This window comes from Fusarium proliferatum (assembly GCF_900067095.1).
Source record: "Fusarium proliferatum ET1 genome assembly, contig: FPRO_scaffold009, whole genome shotgun sequence".
In the NCBI taxonomy this organism is placed as follows: Eukaryota; Fungi; Ascomycota; class Sordariomycetes; order Hypocreales; family Nectriaceae; genus Fusarium; species Fusarium proliferatum.
The window spans coordinates 562,336-585,294 of NW_022194798.1; the positions used below are offsets into that span (position 1 = coordinate 562,336).

At 48.7% G+C, this 22,959-nt stretch overlaps 11 protein-coding genes across 11 annotated transcripts; 6 read left to right on the forward strand and 5 right to left on the reverse strand.

Annotated features, from left to right (window-relative positions):
* Positions 1-348: 348 nt before the first annotated feature.
* FPRO_15609 (uncharacterized protein) lies at positions 349-1,707 on the reverse strand (the record flags this gene model as incomplete). Its single annotated transcript, XM_031220053.1, has 1 exon — positions 349-1,707. One exon carries the CDS (start codon positions 1,705-1,707, stop codon positions 349-351), a length of 1,359 nt encoding a protein of 452 aa, XP_031085750.1.
* A 438-nt stretch (positions 1,708-2,145) lies between these two features.
* FPRO_15608 (uncharacterized protein) lies at positions 2,146-5,118 on the forward strand (the record flags this gene model as incomplete). The annotated part of the gene is made up of 1 exon (XM_031220054.1): positions 2,146-5,118. One exon carries the CDS (start codon positions 2,146-2,148, stop codon positions 5,116-5,118), a length of 2,973 nt encoding a protein of 990 aa, XP_031085751.1.
* A 248-nt stretch (positions 5,119-5,366) lies between these two features.
* Positions 5,367-6,008, reverse strand: FPRO_15607 (uncharacterized protein; the record flags this gene model as incomplete). Its single annotated transcript, XM_031220055.1, has 3 exons — positions 5,367-5,635; positions 5,688-5,884; positions 5,932-6,008. The coding sequence occupies 3 exons, from the start codon at positions 6,006-6,008 to the stop codon at positions 5,367-5,369; spliced, it is 543 nt and encodes a 180-aa protein (XP_031085752.1).
* A 264-nt stretch (positions 6,009-6,272) lies between these two features.
* Positions 6,273-7,277, reverse strand: FPRO_15606 (uncharacterized protein; the record flags this gene model as incomplete). The annotated part of the gene is made up of 1 exon (XM_031220056.1): positions 6,273-7,277. The coding sequence occupies one exon, from the start codon at positions 7,275-7,277 to the stop codon at positions 6,273-6,275; it is 1,005 nt and encodes a 334-aa protein (XP_031085753.1).
* Positions 7,278-7,586: 309 nt separating this feature from the next.
* Positions 7,587-8,461, reverse strand: FPRO_15605 (uncharacterized protein; the record flags this gene model as incomplete). Its single annotated transcript, XM_031220057.1, has 5 exons — positions 7,587-7,805; positions 7,855-7,911; positions 7,958-8,128; positions 8,175-8,352; positions 8,412-8,461. 5 exons carry the CDS (start codon positions 8,459-8,461, stop codon positions 7,587-7,589), a joined length of 675 nt encoding a protein of 224 aa, XP_031085754.1.
* Positions 8,462-8,820: 359 nt separating this feature from the next.
* On the forward strand, positions 8,821-9,795 carry FPRO_15604 (uncharacterized protein; the record flags this gene model as incomplete). Its single annotated transcript, XM_031220058.1, has 1 exon — positions 8,821-9,795. The coding sequence occupies one exon, from the start codon at positions 8,821-8,823 to the stop codon at positions 9,793-9,795; it is 975 nt and encodes a 324-aa protein (XP_031085755.1).
* Positions 9,796-10,118: 323 nt separating this feature from the next.
* On the forward strand, positions 10,119-12,107 carry FPRO_15603 (uncharacterized protein; the record flags this gene model as incomplete). The annotated part of the gene is made up of 2 exons (XM_031220060.1): positions 10,119-11,473; positions 11,522-12,107. 2 exons carry the CDS (start codon positions 10,119-10,121, stop codon positions 12,105-12,107), a joined length of 1,941 nt encoding a protein of 646 aa, XP_031085756.1.
* A 2,259-nt stretch (positions 12,108-14,366) lies between these two features.
* Positions 14,367-15,518, forward strand: FPRO_15602 (uncharacterized protein; the record flags this gene model as incomplete). The annotated part of the gene is made up of 3 exons (XM_031220061.1): positions 14,367-14,615; positions 14,666-15,153; positions 15,209-15,518. 3 exons carry the CDS (start codon positions 14,367-14,369, stop codon positions 15,516-15,518), a joined length of 1,047 nt encoding a protein of 348 aa, XP_031085757.1.
* A 2,024-nt stretch (positions 15,519-17,542) lies between these two features.
* FPRO_15601 (uncharacterized protein) lies at positions 17,543-20,432 on the forward strand (the record flags this gene model as incomplete). Its single annotated transcript, XM_031220062.1, has 5 exons — positions 17,543-17,691; positions 17,775-19,050; positions 19,102-19,371; positions 19,428-19,566; positions 19,615-20,432. The coding sequence occupies 5 exons, from the start codon at positions 17,543-17,545 to the stop codon at positions 20,430-20,432; spliced, it is 2,652 nt and encodes an 883-aa protein (XP_031085758.1).
* Positions 20,433-20,988: 556 nt separating this feature from the next.
* On the forward strand, positions 20,989-21,807 carry FPRO_15600 (putative glutathione S-transferase; the record flags this gene model as incomplete). The annotated part of the gene is made up of 4 exons (XM_031220063.1): positions 20,989-21,111; positions 21,162-21,403; positions 21,472-21,589; positions 21,643-21,807. 4 exons carry the CDS (start codon positions 20,989-20,991, stop codon positions 21,805-21,807), a joined length of 648 nt encoding a protein of 215 aa, XP_031085759.1.
* A 391-nt stretch (positions 21,808-22,198) lies between these two features.
* FPRO_15599 (uncharacterized protein) lies at positions 22,199-22,666 on the reverse strand (the record flags this gene model as incomplete). Its single annotated transcript, XM_031220064.1, has 3 exons — positions 22,199-22,351; positions 22,442-22,552; positions 22,601-22,666. 3 exons carry the CDS (start codon positions 22,664-22,666, stop codon positions 22,199-22,201), a joined length of 330 nt encoding a protein of 109 aa, XP_031085760.1.
* Between the last annotated feature and the right edge of the window lie 293 nt (positions 22,667-22,959).

Below are 22,959 nucleotides of genomic sequence, written 5' to 3' on the forward strand. Positions count from 1 at the left end.
CAAGGTCTTGGGAATTAAATCTATTCGTAATCGAGTTATATACAAGTAACTGCACATTTTATAACTATTGCATCCCTTTCGTATGATTTTCTTGATAATAGGCATTGGTTTCCTCTCATACCCGATTATTTCTGTAAACTGGTAGAATTGAGCGGTCTCATCCGTACTGAAAAGAAAAAGATGTCAGCTCGGCTGTTTGCCATCAAGACTGATATACTCAAGAGTACGAAGATTAATAGGTAATAATCAGTGAAGAAATGCTAATCTCCCGGATATACCTCATTGAAGTCATCGTCTTATTCTTGCAGCCTATGACCCAATCTTCCCAAACAGCTGCTTCTATGCTCATTACCTTCTCCCTCTGAAGCTTCGCGGCGGTGTCAAATTTCGAACCTGGCTTGACGCCCCATAATTCTCAGCTCTCAGTGGTCTTGGGTCTCTTCCTCTTGGAGCACCAGGTTGTCTGGCATGACCGCCGCTTGGAAACACTGACGAGCTTAAAGTTGAACTGGTACTTCCAGGTGGAGCTAGCGTCCCGGATTGACGCGGGGTACGATAACCCTGAGGTCCTGAACGGCCCGGGCTCGCGCCCCTTCTGGTGGTCCGTGTTGGCTGATGGCTGTAGGAATATGTGGACGCGCTTGGCGTGATGTTGACTCCTAGAGGCGGCGTTGACATCCGCCGGGGGGCAGTGTTCTGAGATGGGCTTACACGTGTGTCTGGGCTACTTGCTCGCCGACCGTAGGGTTGTTGCGAATAGCGAAGAGGGGCCCATGACATTGGTAATCCTGAGCCCGAGCCCATGGAAGCTCTCTGTTCGTTGGATTGGTTGAAACTTAGTTGCTGTAACTGTGCCGTCATCGTCCCTGTAGTCGGCGGTGCTCCTCCAGTTGGATATCGAATCTGTGATGGGTCTGATTGGCCGTACCCAGCATAAGGTCGGCTCTGAGAATTACGCGGAGGAAATCCATATGCTGGCGCATTTAGCTCACTCGGCGGAGGCAGTGGAGTCCATGGCCTATATGGCTGGGACTGTTGAGGGGCTACCATCTGTTGAGGGAGCCTGTCTGCGGGGTTTGGTAACACTAGCCCTCCTGCTCGCAGTAGACGACCACTTCGCGCTGCAGTAGTAGTGGTATCTGAAGACGATCGTCTGTGTCTGGAGGATGTTTGCCTTCTCGTTGCCTGACTTGGATTTAGAGTTGGCTGATCCTTTACACTTCCTGAGGTAGACCGATGATGCGATCTTTGTCTTCGGGCAGAGTCTGTGTTACTATGGGCCGCGGCACTCCCGACAGCCTCATGAAACAGCCTTCGGCTTCCTCTTGACGGAGAGCCTAGATCGCCAACGTATTCATCCTCGCTGGACTCGGTACTAGTAGAGTCGGTAGAGTTACCTTGTCTAGATGTCGTTGTGAGACTGGGAGCTGGGTTGCTAGCTGTATAGCCTCGATGGTATGACGGTTGTTGAAGTGGAGGGGTTTGCCAAGAAGGTGCTTGGGGGATCACGTTCTGTTGGACTCCTGTTGGGGGCTGATAATTTGATAACGGTTGAGCGCCCGTAGTCTGGGTGAAGCCATGTCCACTCGACGTCACAGGCTGATAGGCTGTAGGTTGACCATAGTTTGATGATGTGCCTGGGGGTAGATCTTTTGATCTAGATGCTCGCCGGTGAGTTTGTCTGGCTAACCACTCCTCTAGTGTCATATCTGGAGTTATGTCTGGATTATGTGATGTCCTGCTCGGTTCCCAATTACCCCGTAGCGTTGACAACGAGCCAGTGTTTGAGGAACTAGACGTTCGTTGGTGTCGCTGTCGGCTAGGTGACGCAGGCTGTCCTTGTAAAGAAGGCCTGGCATTGTTAATGTACTCGCACGAGTATTAGCGACCCTCATCCGTTCGAGTTCACCACACCCAGGTGTTCCAGCCAGTGAGGGGATGCCACCTTTCTGTCGTGAGGGGTTTTATGCCGACGCCTTTATCTGTCGGGAGCCTGCTTTCAACTGTCATCATCGATTATAGCGGAAGGTTGCATTTGAGACCATGTTTGACAAACTGCCTACGTCACTAGTCCTGGCCTAGCAATACTGGCGGATAGTACATCACCAGATTTTCCATCATCGAGCCTTCCGAAAGCTTTGAACCATGGCAGATGATTTAACAGACAGCCTGACCTTGGAGGATTTGGACGCGGCGATTGCAAACCTGAAAAACAACTTGGAGAGCATAACACACGACGACCCCGATTTTTATTCGACGGCCGCTTTGCTTGCACATGCGCTTCGGAAGCATTACCTTTTATCACGGCCAAATGGGGTTTTGAGTGTTCTTGACGAGTCCATCACCTTTCTGAGGCAAGTTATCGATGGTTCTTCCATAAACGATACCAGGAGAGCTGAGTGGCTCATTGGCCTCGCGTTTGGCCTGAGCCTTCGTTGCGATGCGACAGATTGTGAAAGCGATGCTAGAGAAGCTTCTCGGTTATCATTCGAGGCCGTGGGCGCCGTGGAAAAGGATGGTCCGCCGTATGCGACAATCCTACAATCCGCTTGTCATTTCATCGGCAAACAGGCAATCAGACTCCACAAAGAAGATGACTTGGAACAGGTATTCAAGATGCACAAGGGCATTATCTCGGCCACAACCGTCGATCATCCCAAACTTAGATCACGGCTGCGGAGCTACGATAATACCTTATTCAAAGGATATTTGTCATTCGGACATAGAGAGTATCTGGAGGAAGCAATTCGAGTCTCAGAGTACATCGTCAACATCCCAGATCAAAGCACCGAGGACCATGCAAGAAATGTATGGATTCTCAGTCATCGCCTTGTTCAAAGATACTTGAGGACTGGAACAACGGCAGATCTCGATGATAGTATAAGAGCGTGCCAACAAGCTGTTGACGACACTCCAATAAACTCGAATGATCGACAACGAAGACTGCAGTCCCTGTGCGATAGGCTGGGAGAGAAGTATTCTCAGACCCTGGAAGAAGCTGATTTCCAGGCCGCCAAAGTGCTGATGGATCAGATTCTTGATCATTTGCCAACAAAACAGAAGAGTCGAGCCCGATCGCTTGGAAACATTGGAATCATTTTGAGTCTTCGATATAGACAAACAGGACATGATGATGACTTTCAACAAGCGATTCGTGTTGCTAGAGAAGCCGTGGGTTTGACGGTTGAGGGTGACACTGGGCGTGCTATCCGACTGAGCAACCTCGGTGGGGTATATACTGAGGCATATAACAAGACTAGGAATACGAAGCGCCTCGAAGAGGCAATCCGAATCGGGAGAGACACCCTCGCTGCCACGCCCGATAGCCATCCACACAAAGCCCTACGTCATTTCAATCTTGCAGACAGACTTCAACTTCGATATTTTGAGTCGAAATCAACCGGTGACGTCGAGGAAGCTATTCACCTGTATCGACTCACCCTACATGAGTTTAGAGCCCCCATGTTTCTTCGTGTTCAGGCTGGTTACTCCCTGATGCAGGGTTGCGTCCTGAAGCGCGATTGGAACGAAGCATATAAGGCTGGTGCCGAAACCATCAATCATCTGTCACTCTTCAGACCGCTTTCACTGCAAAACACTGATATACAGCGCGAAGCCAGTAAGCTTTTAGGTCTGGGCACTGAAACAGCATCACTTGCCTTGGAAGTGGGGAAGAGTGCAGCAACTGCCCTTCAATCGCTTGAGTTGGCTCGAGGAGTCATGGCATCGTCCATCAATGTGCTTCAAGCTGATATCAGAGATATGGAGAGGGGTTTCCCAGAACTAGCCGGCAGGTATAACCGTCTTCGAGAGCAACTCGACACAGGTTACGCTCCGCAATCCGACTTTTCACTAGGCGAAGAGGTTTGGGGAAACGAGATAACCGAAAGATATGATGTAGGGGAGCACATTTCATCATTATTAAAGGATACACGCTCAAAGCCGGGCTTTAAGAACTTCTCGCGGCCTGAAGATGAGGAGCGAATGCGAAGTGCGGCCGCCCTGGGTCCGGTGATTGTCGTCATTGTTGGCCCTCTTACTTGCGACGCAATAATCATTCAGCAGGATGATTTCAGTGCCATTCCCCTCCATAAGTTAAATCAATTCGATATCGACTCGAAGTATGGGTCGTTAGGACGTGGAAGTCTCAAGGTTCTTGAATGGCTTTGGGATGCAGTTGCTGAGCCCGTACTCAATGCACTGGGGTTCACTGAAGTACCTCGGGATGGGGAGATGCAGAGAGTTTGGTGGGTTTTGACTGGCTCTTTGAGTACGTTTCCTATCCATGCTGCAGGGCGTCACAGTCAGCGAAACGGTGAGACGGTCATGGACAGAATCATGTCGTCGTACGCCACCTCAGTATCAGCTATTGTGCAAAGTCGGAGGACGGCGCCTGTTTTTAACAACGAGGCACTATTGGTGTCTGCTGGCGAAACACCCGGTCACCGAAGATTGGCCTTTGCAGATAGAGAAGTCAATGTGCTGCGAGATATCTGTCGCCAAATGAAGCTCGAGCCTGTTGAGCCTGAGCCTATTAGAGAAGATGTGTTATCACACCTGCGAAAGTGCAAGATCTTCCACTTCGCAGGGCACGGATACACTGATACAACCGATCCTTCCAAAAGCCAGCTATACCTGAAGGACTGGCAGACAGAGCCCCTTACAGTCGCAAGCCTCCTCGAGCTCAATCTACATCGGGAGGGCCCCTTCCTTGCGTATTTATCTGCCTGCGGTACAGGACAGATCAAAAGCGAAAAGCTCTTTGATGAAGGTATTCATCTTATTAGCGCTTGTCAATTAGCAGGTTTCCGGCATGTAATCGGGACTCTGTGGGAGGTCAACGATCAGTCTTGTGTTGATATGGCTGCTATTATAGATGAGGAAATTCTTAGGGGAGACATGTCGGATGAGACTGTGTGCCGTGGTGTTCATGTAGCTACGAAACAGAAGAGAGATCAGTGGCTTGGTGAGGCCTATGTTGCTGAGAAGGCAACGAATCCAGTAGAGAACGGGCCAGGGGAGGAGAAGAGGGACATTGACGTCGAGAGAAATATCATCTCTCTTGATGAAGACGACGGACAAGGTATTCCTGGTGTGCAGAATGACCCATTGCACTGAGTTCCATATGTCCATTTTGGTGCATGATTCTCAGTTTTCGGCCTCGAATGTCTCGGAAGCTCCAACAACCCGCTGTGTTATCTTTACTAAGAAACACATTGTATCATTCGACTTTGTTTTTTGATACCATTAAGTCAATGAACCTCGGTTGTGCTTTTCGGTCCTGTATCCGACACGTTCAACAATATTTACAATCCCAACATGACAGTATGCTCGACGCAAATATTACCTACATCATACACCTTGCCTCATGAGCTGAAGAGCTGTTCAAGCTTTGACTTTCCCTCCAACTTCTTGATCTCCTGCTTCATCACATCAATGCGATAGTTCTTCCACGCCTTCTCTATCCGCTCCTTGGCCTCAGGGTTCTTCACAATAGTGCGTGACGCCGACGCCGTGCCTGTAAGAAGACCAGCTTCACCACCGATGAATAAACCTCCGACGGAGAAGAAGAAGTATGTGGCTGCGTCACCCCACTTGGATGGTGTGAGATGGGCTGTGATATCGGGAATGGGTTCTACAAATAAGGTCAATATTCCGTATGATGCTTGCGACAAGGCATGACGTACCGGTACGACCATCCGCAAATCTGACCTCGACGGGCTTCTCCATGGCTCTGAAGGCATTGAAGTAAGTCAATCGCATCTTTCGCAGTCGAAAAGCAGCCAAGACGCCCAGGCCAACACCGAGCAGCGATCCGAGTTTGGCATGGGTTGACACTTTACTCCCTGCGCGTCTCAAAATCTCGCGATCGTCGTCGTTCAAGCTACTCATCGTCAGTATCAATTTAGACCCCATTTTCAGGCGACATACTCATGCTGAAAGTGCTCCTCTGCAAGACCACGCAGCTCATCACTCCTCCCAGATCGAAAAGCGGCAAGACCGGACATGTTTATATTTATCGTTCAATTGAGTAGAAAAAAGTGAAACAAAATGGAACTGGGCATTGTGACTGAATAAATACCGTCATAGAGGCCTTTGGAAGACGTCGGATATGAGCGGGTAACGCTGACGTCACCACCATTTACAGTGCCCGATTCTGTTTAGCGGGAGAAACACGAAGAATTGATTCAGTAAAACGTCATTATTGTACCAGGAACGTGTCTTGGATGATTCTGCCTTTGGACCATGACCTCAATTGATGATTCTTGCTATCATTTGTACTGACTCTGAACCAAAGCCTCCCACTCCGTCAAAAGCCCCATGATCTCAACGCTTTGATCAACATTCGGCGAAGGCCGTTCAGCTGTTTTAACTCCGCGGGATAAATACTCTTCCACCTTGTTCACCTGATATCCAAACGCGTCCATGTCTGCAGGTACAATGATTTGCTCCGTTGAACCGCTGTAGGTTTTGATCTCGATGATGTTGTCCCCTGCAATTGGCAGCCAAGGGTTCGTGATGAATCTGATCCTGCCTTTATCTCCAAGAATTGCGAAGGATGAATCGTTGCCGTAGCTGTCAGTTGACTGCAAGGTTGCAAGAACGCCGTTGTCGAAGCGGACTGTCAGTGATGCGTCGCGGACATGGACACTGCCTTCTGTTGAGATATTGCCGAAGCCGTGCAATTGACGCTTTGCGAATGCATCGCTGCCAAACGCCGTCTCAATGACGAAGTGCAGCAGTGAGACCGGATAGCATCCCAGGTTGTAAATTGTCCCCATGCTCAGTGGATTCGCCTTCTTCCAAATATTGGCAGAGTAGTACCCCGATACACCTTTCACCGTCCCAATCTTGTCTTCAAGCAGCAATTCCTGAGTCTTCTTCATCAACGGATGAGTAAGGTACATAAGCCCCTCCAGAAAGAACACACCCGCATCTTTCACAGCTTTCTCAATTGCTTTCGCATCCTCCATCGTCGTCGCAAGCGACTTCTCAGACAAGATCGCCTTGCCTCGCTTAGCAGCCGCAAGAACTGCGGGGGTGTGCATATGATTCGGCAGACCGACGTACACGACGTCTATGTCAGCCTTGTCAAGTAGCTCATCGATCGAAGTGTTTCGCTCCGCAATGCCATGTTTGTCGGCGAATGCGGTTAGGCGGGCTTCATTGCGGCCAAAGACGGCGGCGATGGTGGAGTTTTGGCTGGCGAGGATGGAGCGGGCCACGACGTCGGAGATGAAGCTCGTTCCGAGCATTCCCCATCGCAACGCGGTCATATTGGATAAGGTGACTGATGAAACTGGATAGATGAATTGGAGGTATAAAAAAGATATAGGTTCCTTCTAGGGCAACTTTTTATAGCTTGGGCGGTCTCTTCAACATTTTTGGGTTGTTGTTGTGAGCCCGCTAACGTTAATTCGCTTATCTTGCTTATCTAAATCCGGCCGTCTCCGAGTATTACCGCTTATAAGCTGTCATTTCCGTGCTACCCTGAGGCTATTCTATTCAGAATTACAAACCAGTAATACAAATCTCTGTATTTCTATAACTATGTGGATATAGTCTGAGGTCCCTCCTTGAGATCCTCAACGATACTCTTTCTTTGCCGCTGTGAAAGTCTTGCCTTGCGCGATATCCCGTGCCATGTTATCATCAGCCTCAGTTTGTGCTGGTAGGATCTCAATGATCTTGGACAGCGCATCCTGAGGCACGCAAACAACGCCATTTAAATCTCCAAATATGATATCTCCAGGATTAATTGTCACGTCAAGGGCAGGGTCCTGCAACATCACAGGCACATTGATCTACAATGCGTTAGTCATGAGCGCCCTGTATTTGGTGAATATCACGTACCTCACTGGGGCGCGCAACCTCATAGAAGCTCGGCGTACCAACATTGCGAGCGAAAACCTTGAATTTGTTAGGAGAAACCGAAACTATGATCTAGCCGACCTACTGGGTAGTCTAATTTGCGATGATCCTGCAAATCTCGAAAAGTACCGTCAACAACCGTGCCGACAGCTCCAGAGTATTTGGCACGGGTGCTCATCAAACCGCCGTACACAGCGTTGAAGATGCCATGGGGCGCTGAGATAAAGACGACATGGTCTTTTGGGATAGTATCAATCTACAGGCCGTTAAAAATGGCTCATATCAAGGAAGTTGGAGCGTACATAATGCTCTTTGAGCTTTGGCGCGTTAGTCTGAGTGTTGCGGACAAACTTGACAGTATACGCAGGTCCAATGAGCTTTCTATCGCCTTCTTGTCGCAGAGGTGACCACATGCTCAAGTTGGGAAGAAAGCCGCCATGAGGAACGCCTACTTTGAGCAACGCGTCTGAAACATCGCACCTGCACCGGCGTTCAGATAAGTACCATTCATTACTATGACCTTCTTTTTTGATACTTACGTCGAGTATGAGCGAAGCTTTTCGGCCAGCGAAAGGTCTGGAGTTACCATGGTGGATAACGTTGCGGTTGTGGAGAGGTAATGTTGGAATGGAGCTCGGCTGGCAATGAGAACCTTCTGAAATGGCCTTGTAATACTCATTGATGTTGATTAGAAGTATTTATATATAGTATTGTCTGAGAAGGAAATTTTTAAAGAATTTATGGCGGGTTGATATGGCTACATTGGTCTCTCGGCAGGTTTCCGGGAGAATGCCCGGGACAGTTTCCGGGAGAGCATCCCGGAAGACACCTGCATGCAAAATACAGCCAAACATAAGATTGCTGTATATATAAATTGTATCCTAATTCCACAGCATACAAGTGCGTTAATCGTCATGTCAAGTACTTTCCTATCTTTCACTTGTCGTTATGGCTGACTCCAAACCAACTGTCTACGTACTAGACCCATACCATCCAGACGCCATCGCGGCGCTGCAGCAATCATCCGACATTAATGTCGTCCTCCCAACAGACCAAAGCAAGAACCAGTATAATGAAAATGCCACTGCAGTTATGCTACGCAGCGAGACCCGCCTCGGCGTAGATGAACTGTCCAAATGCAAGAAGTTGAAGTACATCGTCAAGCAAGGCGTTGGCGTCGACAACATCGATCTCAAAGCAGCTGTCGCCGCGGGTATAAAAGTCTACAACACCCCCGGTTTGAATGGAGAAGCGGTTGCTGAGCTTACACTCGCACTGGCTTTGACGCTGTCACGACGAGTTGCTGAAATTGACCGCCGGACGAGAAATGGCGAGGCTATTGTGAGGAGTCAGACGCTGGGGAAAAGCTTGTTCAAGAAGACACTGGGAGTTATTGGAATGGGAAATATTGGGCTCGCTGTTGCGAAGAAGTGGGTTGGAGCTATGGAGGGCAGTATCGTTGCTTATGACCCCTTCTCAGATGGGAAACAGTGGTTGAGCACGTTCGGGGAGACCAGGTTTCGCCAGGTTTCAAAGCTGCATGATCTTTTGAGTGCATCAGATGTCGTAACTCTTCATCTCCCTCTCACCAAAGACACGGAAAATATCATCTCGACCGCAGAGTTCAACGCCATGAAGGATGGTACAATTCTAATCAACTGTGCTCGAGGAGGCATCGTTGACGAGGATGCATTGTTAACTGCGTTGAAAAACGGAAAGCTGTTTGGTGCTGGCCTTGATGCCATGAAGGCTGAGCCTCCTACTATTGAGGCATACCCGGAGTTGCTGGCGTTGCCGAATGTTGTTTTGACGCCTCATGTTGGAGCTTCGACGGTTGAGAATCAGAGCCAGAGTGGATTGGCCGTTGCAGAGATTACAATGGCACTGTTGAGGGGGGAGGAGAAAGGGAATAGAGTAGCTTAGATGCGTTAGTGCTCAGTAGGTCATATGGAATAGAATATTATGAGTACCTTTGTTCACACTGAGATTGATCTCCCGTAACGCGGCATCCTCCAATCAGATGACGTGCATATCAGGATAATGCTCCAGAGTGGAGAGCGCTAACCCGAAGTAGACTCAGGCTTTCCCGGGATCGGTCACTGCATTGCTCACTTCATCTCGACTTGTCATCAACCTCACTTCAATAACCAGACCACAATGAGCCTAATCAGTCTGACGCCCATCAAAAGCAAGATAAGAATACATCGCATCTCACGGAACACGTATGTTACCCGACAAACATCATAATGCCCAAAACAAGGCGCGAGCGAAGAGATTCTCCGCCCCGCCCAAAGAAAACAGCCCGATTGACATGTAAGAATTGTCGTGCCCGAAAAGTCCGCTGCGATGGAGGCCAGCCCGTGTGCGGTATCTGTATAGCATACAATGAGTCTTGCCAATATGATCGACCACCGCCCATGACGCAGATTCGCGCTATGGCGGATAGGATCGCTCAGCTTGAACAGACCATCAAAGACCTCCAGGACAAAGATGGGAACAGTATTGCTCGTTCACGAAAAGTCGGTGCAGTTCCAGCAGACACGGGTGTATCGACGCTTACAGAACCACTTCCGACTATTGAAGTCGCGGACGGTCCTCTCGATACCGCTCGTGCTTACTACGATACCACGTCAGCAGTTCACGATCCAAGAGAAACGCCATCGCAGGCGACGACGGGTCATGTCACCGTGGCACACAGCCCTGAAACTCGGCAGCCTCTACCAATGCAAACGCCCGAGCTCAGTTTCTGGGAGGATCAAGCTGTCGAGAGCGCAGCAGTTTACCTCAGCATTCCGCAGGATGTCATTCGACGTCTCTTCGCGACGCATTGGACATGGGTTCACGCGAACTTTATGTTTGTCCCAAGAGCTTTATTTCTCTGCGATGCCGCAGTCGGTGGAAAATTCTTCTCTCAGTTTCTATTAAGCGTATTGTGTCTGCACTCCACCCGCTTCAGGGAACGACATTTAACAGAGCAATTGCTTGCCAGGGCAAAGTTGGAGTTCAGTCATGAGATACACAAAGAAGGATCCATACCACTAGTCCAAGCACTGCTACAATTCAGCGCTCGCGAAATCGGTCGGGGATCTGTATCGCAAGCCTGGCTGTATGGTGGCATGGCATTTCGAGTTGCTATTGACATCGGCCTCTTCTCGCTATCGCCTGGGAAATCTGAGGATATCGTATGGATGCAACTCGGGCGTCATCTAGCGTGGTCTTGTTTCTTTTGGGACAAGACTTTGAGTCTGTACCTTGGGAGAACACCGTCATTACCTGAGCCACCGAAATGGGATCCTGCCCTGCCAGAGGAGCCAGAAACCGAGTTATGGCCGCCTTATCCCATTCCCGATGATGAAGCACTCCAGAGTTATCAGCCGAGACCATCCCATCTGTTACTGTGCTTTGCATATACTTGCAAAATCAGCCTCATCATTAATGATATTCTTTTTAGTATTTATGGAAGTAAAAGAACGAAAGATGTCTTGGACTTTGTGCAAACTACAAGGGAGAGGCTGCACTCCTGGCGTTTAGGTTTACCGACAGCTTTGCATGTGGACTACCAGGCTCAGACATGTCCGCCTACACATTTTGTAGCTCAGCAGTAAGTGTGCAATGCATTGGCACTATCGCCAAACTAACATATTTTCAGAATGCTATACCATACCACCATAATCCTACTTCACCGGCCGTTTCTCAATAATCCAGCGTGCTGGAGGGCATGTCAAGAGGCCTCTCAAGCCGTGGAGCAGCTTCTCCAGCTCCTTGATAACACGTTTGGCTTCCAGCGCTTCACATATATCATGGCCTACTGTACCTACACCGCAGCCACAGTTGTCGTGCAAGACATGAAAAACGGCAGGCCTGATACTACCCAACGATTCAAGATGTTTATGAGGGCTTTGAACTCCATCACAGTCAGCTGCCCTGGCATACAGCGCAGCATCGATATTCTGACAAGGGGACTTGGTAGGGTGTCAGTCGAGCAAGAACCCCCGGCTTTTCCGGAGCAAGCCTCGCAGATACCGGCTTTTCCTTATACGGATTTCGGATACATCTTCGCCGAAGGGGTTGATGAGACGAGTCATGACACGTCTACGGACTCTAATCCGTTCTTCAACCTTGATTCTTTTCCACAGTTGTGGTTTAACGAGCTCTCAAATGGCCTATTTGATGACGTTCACGTTGAGACTTCACTGCAGATACTAGATGGACCACAATCTGACCACGCCAAATAAGCAGGACTGTTGTAGGAGGTCATGTATAATGTAGAAGAATCAGGGATCTATATGTGCAACAAGAGATTCAACTCATTCTACTATAACCTCCCTTTCTTAGTTAGCGTCTTATGTAATAAGAGATAAATTTGATATGCTAATAGTGTGCTATCCTGAAGCTTTTACACAAACTTAGAGAGAGTGGATAGACTCCTTACTTCGTATCATTTCTCGAGCTTCGACCATCTGTTCTGGTTTTCTTTTCTCCCATTACGGAGTTAGTTGCAAATCACGGAAGATTCCGCGTTCGTGGGCCCTCTCGCTTCCAGCAAGGACCAACAAGTTCGACCAACCCGGGAGCGGGCCCGTGCATACCCGCGAAGTTCTCGTCTCTTAGGTCACAAGTCATTAACAGGTTGTGATCTCGAATGTGCCATGAACTGAGGTTCCACTTGTCTTCGTCTTGAAAGATAGATGAATTGTTTAGAACCTATGCTGCTAGATCAGGCGTCGAGTACTAACACGAAGCGAGGAAATTTAAGCATAGGGATTGGGTTCACGAAAAGCTTAAAACCTAAAGAGGAAATCTCATCGTGAAAATTTAATCTCAATGATACTTTATCAATCTATTCAAGATGAAAACTGGGGTCTTTTACGACGATGCCCTGGAAACTCTACGCCAGTCAATGCGACCTAACAAAGTATTATTTTCCATCCCCTATTCTTTCCGCCATTTTACATAAATATTTGCTACACACACGAGTCTAGACGGATCTTGACTAATGATGTTTCTAGCCTTATTTTTGACGTACAATATTGATTCAGTAGCGTCGGCCCGCTGCGCTCGAGTCATAGGTAGTGTGGGATAGTGGGATGTCTAGAGTCGCTAACATCAATCACCGTTCAGCTACCCTATCAGCCTTGACTTCTTCAAGCCACTCGGCAGTTAGGATGACATGTGAGAATGTCTGTGGCGCCGGCGATGTCTTCCCAACATCGGCGAAGCTCCGATTTGTGGCTTGCGTCCTTTCTCCTTTCGCCTATTACACGGGCAACTCATGAACGCTACGGGAGGGGGAAAACAAGGTTATCATCAGGCATTTTCCCCCGCGGTCTCGAATTGATTCTACCCCAGGAACCAGAAGAATGCAACGGTCGCAACGTTTTTACTGGAGTGGGATGAAATGCTGCGACGGAGATGGTGTGAAGAGGGAAGAGATATTTAATGCAAAGGATCTTTTGAGTTGGAGGATTCTTTTATCTCTGAGACGTGCTGATGCATGAGTAAGACACCTTGTCCTTGAATGGACGGCAACTCGGCTGCGCACCCACATTCCGGGGGCACTGATCACACATCGGGAGACGGATCACTCGGTTAGTTAGTCGCCCTCAGTCATTCTAGATCTCTGCCTCTGGCGCGTTTGTGTCCCTATCACCAGCCCTGCTGATTGAACACATGGCATGATGCAATCAGGCATTTTGTGCATTAGCCCAGCCCAAGGAGAACCAAAACATCTTCTGACTAGATCATCGGGAGAGACGGGGTCAGCAGAGTTCAGTCCAGCTCATTCCATAGAAGCAGGGGTCCGCATCCTGATACGAATTACCGTAAAGGAGGGCTGAAAATAAACCCGCACTAGCGATCTTACCCCGGCTTCCCAACCTTACCCCTTACCGGCAAGCAAAGCGAAAAATGCCTAGACCATATGCCGGAAGTCAAGTCAAAACTTTAAATGCGTGCTCATCTCTCTCCCCTCATTTCTCCCCGCTCACAAGCACGAGTCACGACCTTACAGAACGGGGTTAGTTTCTGCGCAGCTTGTTTGACCAAGCTCGTTAGTTCGAAACCGATGTACCCAACCGTTGACGCCTCCCCATGGGTTGGGCTGCCACTTGCGGAGAACCCGTCACTCACTTGTCAGGATAGCCTGAGCGCTGGTATCGTCTCGCGGACCAACGAGCCAATCTCTTACCGCGGAGAGCACTGTATCCGACGCCATGGAATCAAGGGTATCCCTCTCTAATTTACAATGGTCAAAAACTAATCAACCAGTTGCCTTTTTATCGAAGGGGGGTTATCGGGAACTTTATGATATGACAGCGGTGCAGCTGAGATCCAACTAGCTGGAAAGGAGGGCGATCATCGAGGCCAAGATCTTCATTTAACGCCATCAATGTCACATTGCTTTTTCCTTCTCTTTTTTCCTTCTATTTTCTCCGACCTCCATTACTCGTTTTTCTTACCATCCATACCACCTTTCGACGTTACCTTGATCGACAATGGCGGATGCAGCGGTGCCGGTGTTTTTCGAGCTCAGTTGGTCTATTTTGATGACCATCTGCATGGGCAATGTCTTGCTGGGATGTCTCGTCTGCGGTATCACCAATTGGACTCTCCTCGCCGCTGTGCCCATGTTTTCGTCAGCGGCGGGAGCTATCGCCAATGGATTGTGTTACTATGTGTATTACCAGAAGCATCCTGCGATGATGCTTGCCATTGCGTCGGTGTTTGCTGATATTTTCTGGCTGGTACGATTGATGCGTGTCTCAATTGGAGATGCCGAGCTGACGGTCGCTAGCTGCAAGAAGCCGGTCTTCTTTTCTACAGTTACATCATCCTGAAACGAGTCCTTCGAGGAACACGATGGAGGGTCTTCATGTCGATTTTCTGGTCGGGCATCGCCGGCATTTGCGTCGTTCGCGTCGTGATCATCACCTTCCGAGTCAAATCAATCCTCGCCGGCAATGAGGACCTCTTGACTACCATCAACCATATCCACATCGCCTACTTCGGTCTCATCGCGTCGCTCGAATGTCTCAGCGCATACTTCCTCATCGTCCTCTTTACATCGGCCAAGACATCATCTGCCGAGATCGCGCGCAGTGGTGGACTTTTCCAATACTTGGCTCGAAGCACAGAAATCAGAGTCGCTTTGCTTGCCTTGCAAGGTACTCTTCGCGCTGTGACGCATTCATTCAAGACAGCTGGTCAGACGGCCGAGAACATTGCTACCCAGCTGGACCGATTCTTCTACGCCGTCTTCTGCCTGTACTCCATGGTGCTATAGTAAGTCCTCCTCCATGCTCACCTACTTTTTGAGCCATTGACCTAACTTCTGTAGCATTGATCTTCTTTCATCCAAACTCAAGTTCAATGGCACCCAGGATTACCCCTCTTCTCGCGATCGCTATGTCCATCAGAGCAGTCAACCTGGTCGCTTCACCTCAACACAAAAGGATGACTTTGCTCAAAATAGAACAGAGCATGTCGTCGGTGTTGATGGTGGTACTCGCACCCATAAGACACGAAATGATTCTACAGATCATATCATTGAGGGCGGTTCCTCACAAGGCGATGGGTCAATTAACCTGGAGGATATGGACCTCAAGGGCAATGTGATCAAGAAGACAGTCGAGTTCAGAGTTGTGTAGATTATTTCTCATTTTCGTTCGGCGTGTTGAAGATACCAGATATAATGCTTAGTTCATTGTCATTTTCATATTGTAGTAGGTAGACAGCGCATCTCAAGATTAATGATCGTTAACGACACGAAGTAACCCCTGCAAAGTGATCGCCTCGGTTCGTGAGATCGGTTAATATCTTCCGAACCGAATGATAACTGACATGGCAGTACATGAGTCAGAAACACGATGATCCGGCAGAATGCTGCAAGACTCCTTTTTCGTATCCACTGATCAGCACGCCCGTCTCGTGGCAACTTAGGGCCAATCCATTTCCCTATTCGGGTCTCGACCGAAGCTGAAACGCCGGAGAGTGTAGAGATCGTCAGCACTGCCTCAGCTTTGATTTCGAAGGTTAATGGCCCAGCTGAGAGTCCCAAGATACATGGCATCGGTATAAAGTCTGTTCCTGGACTTGACGCACTGCAAGACAGCAAAAGCAGTCAATTCACTATTACTTACATTATCTAGTCTACTTATTCGTACCTGGTATGTTGATATCTTGCCTTGAAAGACTGAGATTATCCGAAGGATTAAGTTAGACTTTTTAACTATCTTTGGAACTCATGCACAAAGGTTCCCTCTCTCTACCAAGACACGCCACTAGTCATAATGGCATGCAACCACTACCGTACTTCTTGACAGTCTCCCTGACCTAAATGATGCGCTGATCTTCTTTCACATTGTCTCAGTATGTGATCCCCAGCCTCTACGATATCACACCAGCCGAGGGGGCCGGCATTATACGGATCAAACTTGATTGTATCGTCATAAATCTACTGACCGCCTACTAAGCCCACTGTCGAGGATCAACAGTCCTTACGAAAATATGCAGTGGGTTTTCGTTGAACCTTGCGTTGGCATGCCTCGACGATCTGAGTGACAGTGAACTTCGCCCCCGTATCAATGGCATGAGGGACAACACGTGTGACACCTGTAATGGTATGCGAGAACCCAAAGTTTTTCCGGTAGTTCTCCTCAAAGTTACATCCTTTTATATTTTAGTGAAAAGGAGTCTTTTGCAGCATAGCCTTCAGTATTCCTATAGACTCAACCGCCACAGGGCTCCGACGGCGCCAATAAATGCCTCTCTCTGGGGAACGTTACTTTATTATATGCTCCAGGACTTTTGGGTGTCGCATGAAGTACTGTACGATTATTTGAGGATACGAGCTGAAAAGATTTCTATCTGAGCTCTACAATCATTACCATGTGAGCTAACTACCCTCCATCTGTTTGGTGTTCTTGGACATATTATCAGGACTGGCGGGAATGGATAAGGGTTCTTTTAGAGACTCTGGGTCATCCGGATCCCCCAAATTCATTAAGTCTCACGGAGTTCCTAAGCTGATTAATTTGGAGTGTGAAAATTGAAATAAAAATTAGTTTTGTTACCGCCGTTTGCATATTCATTGTGTCTAACGGTGAAAAACGAATCTCAGCCAATTGAGATACTACTGATACATAGTCACATTATGAACAGCTTCTAGTGATTTATCAGTAGTGTTTTGACTGTTCTTTCCCTGAAAAAGGCTTGAATCGGCTTTGAAATACTAAATACACATCTACAAGGAGAGTTATTTATGTTCTTCAGGGTAACTTTAGATGTCACGGACTGTACTTAGACCCCAAGCCGCTTAGTAATTGTCTTCTGAACCAAACCTCCGAGCCAGATTCGAAGCCACGCAATAAACTAGACCAATTTGAGAAATCGGCTTGGAGTCACTTTGTGAAGCAGGCCGTCGGAGGACTTCCGAATTCCGAATTACTCATCTGGAGTTGAGTGCGCTAAATTCCGGGGAAATAAGTGGACCATGCAGGTGATCTAATCTGGGGTAAGAGATCATCGAATAGCGTCGAGCCCTTTTCCCCCAAACTTCAGCGTCTTTGCTACGACTATTCTTCATGCTTCACACCCGAGCTCCTTTATTTGTCGCCGTGAAGGTAGACATCGAGGGTAGTAATCTCCTATCAACTTGAGAGTAAACAGTATCATGAGCCCGCCCAGCACCCAGCCAGAATTCTCATGCGAGACGTGCAACCTCCCATTTCAACGTAAGGAACACTACCAGCGACACCTGCGCACTCATACAAAAGAAAAGCCTTTCGCATGCTCCGAATGTGGACAAAGCTTTGGTCGCGTGTAAGTTAGCCCTGCCGACCTGGTTGCGTCATGCCCTACCTATCTGCACCATCCAGAAGCTGCACCAGTGCTGACCTCTGTAGCGACTCTCTTGCTCGTCATCATACAACCCTACATCTGACTGCGGACCGTCAAGACAGCCGCAACCGTCCAAATGATCGCCGTCGAGTATCGCAGGCTTGCAAGCCATGTAGCACCTCAAAGGTGAGATGCGATGGTGAGCACCCATGTCAGCGATGTCGGCAACAAGACAACGAGTGCTACTACGAGCCACATGCGAAGCGAAAGATGTCAGAGACGAGTTCTGACAGACCAACCAGCAAACGGAATCGAGAAAAAGCTCCAGTCAATGCTGAGGTTATGGAAAGCATTAATGTCAGCGTGAATAGCAGAAACTCACCGCTCTCACCACCAGCAACAGTCCAGGACAATGGCTCCAACAAGACTAATTATGCCGCCAACTATATGTCACCAGCCCAAGATACCTTCATTGAGCTATCCAAACCCGACGACTTCAATACCAACGCTCCGCCCATCGACCCTTTACTCGATGCACGGCATAGCGCATCCATCGGGTATCATGGCCCTCAGGCTGGAGCCGCAGACGCCCTTTTCGACACTGACGATATATTGGCAAACTTCAACTCTACAAATACAATGCCAGCACCGCTACCCTCAATGCTTTTTGGCGATGCCTTCGATACCAACGGATGGCTCAACTATGGCGCCGACCAATCATTTGCGCCCCTCTTCCTTCAGAACGATGCATCTCTCGACGTCATCAACGAACTGTGGTTTGACCACGCAGGGCTCAAAGCACCTCAGCAGCCCATTCTATCACAACTCACACCAGCCTCTTCCTTGGTAGATCAGTCAGCTGTGGCAGAGCTCTATAGCCGCAGTCACTCTCCCGCCATCGATAGGGATGCGGTCGAGCCTAGAGAATATGTCGCTGTCTCAATTGAGCTGGACGCCCAGCTCAACTTTCCAGACCTCTCACACCTGACGGCCGAGGACGTTGATCACGAGAATTTGGCTCATGTAGATGATATCTCCGAGGAGGTGGCCAAGAATGTAGCCGAGGCAGCAGCAGAGATACAGAACGGCGGTAATTTCCCGCATTTCAGGAACTTGGCCATTCCGCCGACGCCAGTGCTAAACGCTTGGGTACAATTGTACTTTGAGTACTTTCACCCTGTTATGCCCATTCTACACAAAGCGACCTTCTCTTCGTCTAAGCGGCATTGGTTACTTATCTTCACAGTGGCCGCTATCGGTGCGCATTTTTCGAGCATCAAAGATGCCCAGGCGTGCTCGAGGGCAATGCATGAGACTATTCGACGACAATGCTCAACCATGGTGAGTATTCCTAGCTAAGGCAGAACGAGGGATCCGAGGCTGATGAAACAGTGTGAACGCCAAAACTCCAACGGAAGAGAGCTTTGGATGTCACAGACTATCCTCCTGAACCATATCGGCTTGCTCTATGGCGGTGAGCGGAGGTCTCTCGAAATTGGCGAATTCCTGCAAGCATTACCTGTAACACTCGGAAGACGAAAAAGGCTGTTTACAAACATGTTTCCCGTAGACAAGTTTGCTCAGCTGCAGTTGCCACATGCCCAGAAGTGGCAGATTTGGCTGCTCGACGAGGAGCGGCGACGGGCAGGCTTTGCCATCTGGGTGAGTCGATAATCGTGATGTATGGCTGGTTCTGTACTGAGTATTGAACTGTATAGCTTCTGGATTCTGCTTTTAGCTCGCACTTTGATCTTACAAGTCTTATGAGGCTGTCTGAACTGCAGATATCCCTGCCTCAGCCCGATGACCGTTGGGGCGCATCGACTGCCCAGTGCTGGGCCAACTTTCCTGCAGTCGGTAAGTTCTAACCAACAAGAGTCTTCTGATCTGTACTGACATACGAAGAAAATTCGGGCTCTGGCGGACTTCCCACGATGGAGCGCGTGATCTCTGAAGATAGTTGGCCATTCGTATGGTCCAAAACAAACACCTTGGGCAAACAGGTTATGCTGCAGCATCTCACCAATGTCATCAAGGATAGAAGTGCAGAACAGCCTGGCACCCCGGGCTTCTCATACCACGACAAACTACTCGCGTCGAATGTCATGACTGATCTTCTGAACCTGATTGAGACCGACCAGATGGAGCAATCTGTTGATGAAGCCAAGGCATCGACAACGCACAAGATCATGGCACTGACTGCCTTGATGACACACAACACTCCAGTCCAGAACCTCATTCCAACGATTATTCGATGCATATACGGCAAACTCGAGAATAAAGACTGGGAGGCAATTCGCGATCGGTGGAGAGGGACGTCCGGACAAGGAAGGCTGGGATGCTTCTACGCGTCGCGCATCCTCCACGTAGTACGCTCAAGCCGGTCATCGCACTTCGGGACCCCCGTCTCACTTCTCCAAGCTGTGTTGGTTCTGTGGCTTTACTCATCGCTCGCTGAGCGTTACAGTGATGGGTTTTTGTTCTCACGCGCGGCTCCAGCTGTGGTCCTTGGCCCGAAGCCCCTGGACCTGATGGAGACTAACACTTGGATCGAGATGGGGTGGAGCCGAGTCAAGTTGCCGGGTATCGGCAATTTACTTTGTGCAGAGGGTAGGGCCAAGTTGTTGGATGATGCGGTAGTGCTTATGAGATCACTGAAGGGCTGGGGAATTAGTCATGCTTATGCTCAGATCTTGCTGCGACTTCGAGCGAGTGAGACTTAGAGTGCGGTCCATGGATGATGTGCGGTTGGGATGATATGTGTACACAAGGCCCAGCTTATTCTTGTACAGGTGTTTTGAGTTATTCCACCCGTGGTCAAAACAAAAGCCTTCTTTACTTGTAACAAGGACTTTTATCATCGTCTTGATAACGCTCTGTAGCCTGCAACCTCCCACTGTATAGTACCCGGCCTTAGCTGGGTGTCCCATCGGCAGTCACTCTGCTACATGAGCTCATGATAGTCCATATGCATCGCGCCCCAATAAATCGTTCTTAAAACTCACTGTGAGAACGAGTATATCTATTTAAATACCAATATTTCTTCACCTAACCATGCTCCAGGGCAGTGGACGAGCCTGTCCTCTCGGCTTCATCGGCTCCACAATCGTTGGCAGTCACTGCATTCCGTAATTCCGACGGACTTGATGGAATCTACTTCGACATTAAATAGCTCATCAGACCATGAAACCTTAATCTTTGCTTAAATGAGTTGGCCCTGACCCAATCGTGACACTGATTCGCAAGCATACATCTCATACCCTTCCAGCCTTCCCCATCATGGCGCCTACCGTTCTTGGAATAGTTGCCTCGACTCGCACTCAGAGAGTCCTGCTTACACTTGAAGAGCTCGGCATTGAGTATGACTTCAAGGTTATAGACCTTTCCAAGGGACAACACCATGTGAGTCATAGCATGGGTAGCGTTGAAGCTAGGAGCTTACATAAACACAGGATCCGGAATACGTCAGAGACCATCACCCATTCGCCAAGGTCCCAGTGTTCCAAGACGATGGAATAGAGATCTTCGAGTCCAGAGCCATTGCTCGATACCTCGTCGCTAAGCATCAGTCGCACCTTGCTCCACCGACCGGTAATCCAGAAGCTTTGGCTGTTTTCGAGCAAGCCGCTAGTGTTGAATATGCCTATTTCGAACCTGCTGTCTCTACCCTTGGATTTGAGCTTATCTTCAAGAAGTAAGATACCAAAACAAACTGGTTCGTTGATAAGAGGACAAGTTTTCGGCTGACTGATTACTTACCAGGATGTTTAACCTCGGGGATACCGATCAAGCCGTAGTTGACCAACAGAAGGCTCTGCTCAATACCACGCTTGACTACTACGAAAAAAGACTCGAGGCTCAAGATTATCTTGCAGGAAAGGTTAGTGATTTACAGATCCTCTGTCGCGCCGTAAGTCATTGACCTATCAATAGCACTATAGCCTTGTTGATCTCTTTCATATCCCTTGGCTAGGGTTTCTCAGAAATCGATTGCAGCTTGGAGAGGTGATTGATTCTAGGAAGAATGTGGCTGCGTGGGCTGAGCGCATAAGCCAGCGTGACGCATCAAAGGCTGTTTCGGCCAAGGCCGTACATTAAATAGTTTTCAGAGAGTTTCATATAATCTAACGATAGACAAAAGAAATTCATTCTATGTAGAAGTTGAAAGAATAATGCTGGATTACTTTTAAAAGCAACGCTCGAAGGCACTGGATCTAGGAGCCGGCCCATAGTCAGTCCCACAATAGGAATTGCACATCGTATGAACATGGAAAAATGTGATGTAATTCTAAGCCTTTGAGGCTTTTTATTACAGCTAACCTCTTCTAATATTAATGCCGAAAGATGACTTGTGATATCTAATGGAGATGGATTTAGGCCTAGATGACTGTCGCTATCAAATCGAATTTCTATTCTACCGCAATGGCCTGTAAACGACACACCAACATGACCGCAACACCAAAGCCTCCGAGCCCAACGCAATCGTTACTCAATCATTTCTTGGCAGGTCAATAATCTGAACTTTCTCTACCAAAGGGCCCAGCTCTGCCACGACAGAGAGGTGGGCTGGGTCCTTGAGGGCGTAGTAGTCCCTGTCCTCAGGACTGTCGAACTGGATGACGAATGCATGCGTGATACCTTGCTATTGTAGTCAGCGATATTGATCGAAATGGGATGTGATGAGTAGACGATAGGGGCAACTGCTGGGCAAGAAAGTCATGGGTGATCTCACCTGGAGGCCTTCTGGCGCACTATCAGCGCCACCTTGGATGGATCGGATGTAAGGCTGCTTGGATTCAGGGTCCAAGCACTTTTCCCTCATTTCCTGGATCTTGGCGGATACCTAAGGACTTAGTCAATAACTGCCTTGAGGAGTTCGAGGATTGCCGACCTTGTCGATTGCATCGCTGCTGGTATCGGCCTTGAACTGAAACTGAACGACACGATTGATACCCATTTTGAAGCTGGCGTTGAAAGTACTCGTGATAAATGTTATGTGCGTGACTTGATCCAGTGAGTGGCGGTAAGCTCTATCTCGAACTAGTGATTATAAATAGGCCTAAGATGTGTTCGGAAAGACTGCTGAATTTCCGATTTCCCTTTTCCCCGCAAGTAAACTTCAACGTGGAGCCGACAGATCGTGGGGAAATCGTTCCCCACTCAAGTATACCCCAGATTAGCAAACCTGGGGAGCACAGCTTTTGATCTCGTGACTCGTGAGGATCAATGCATGGAAAAGCTACCGATTGC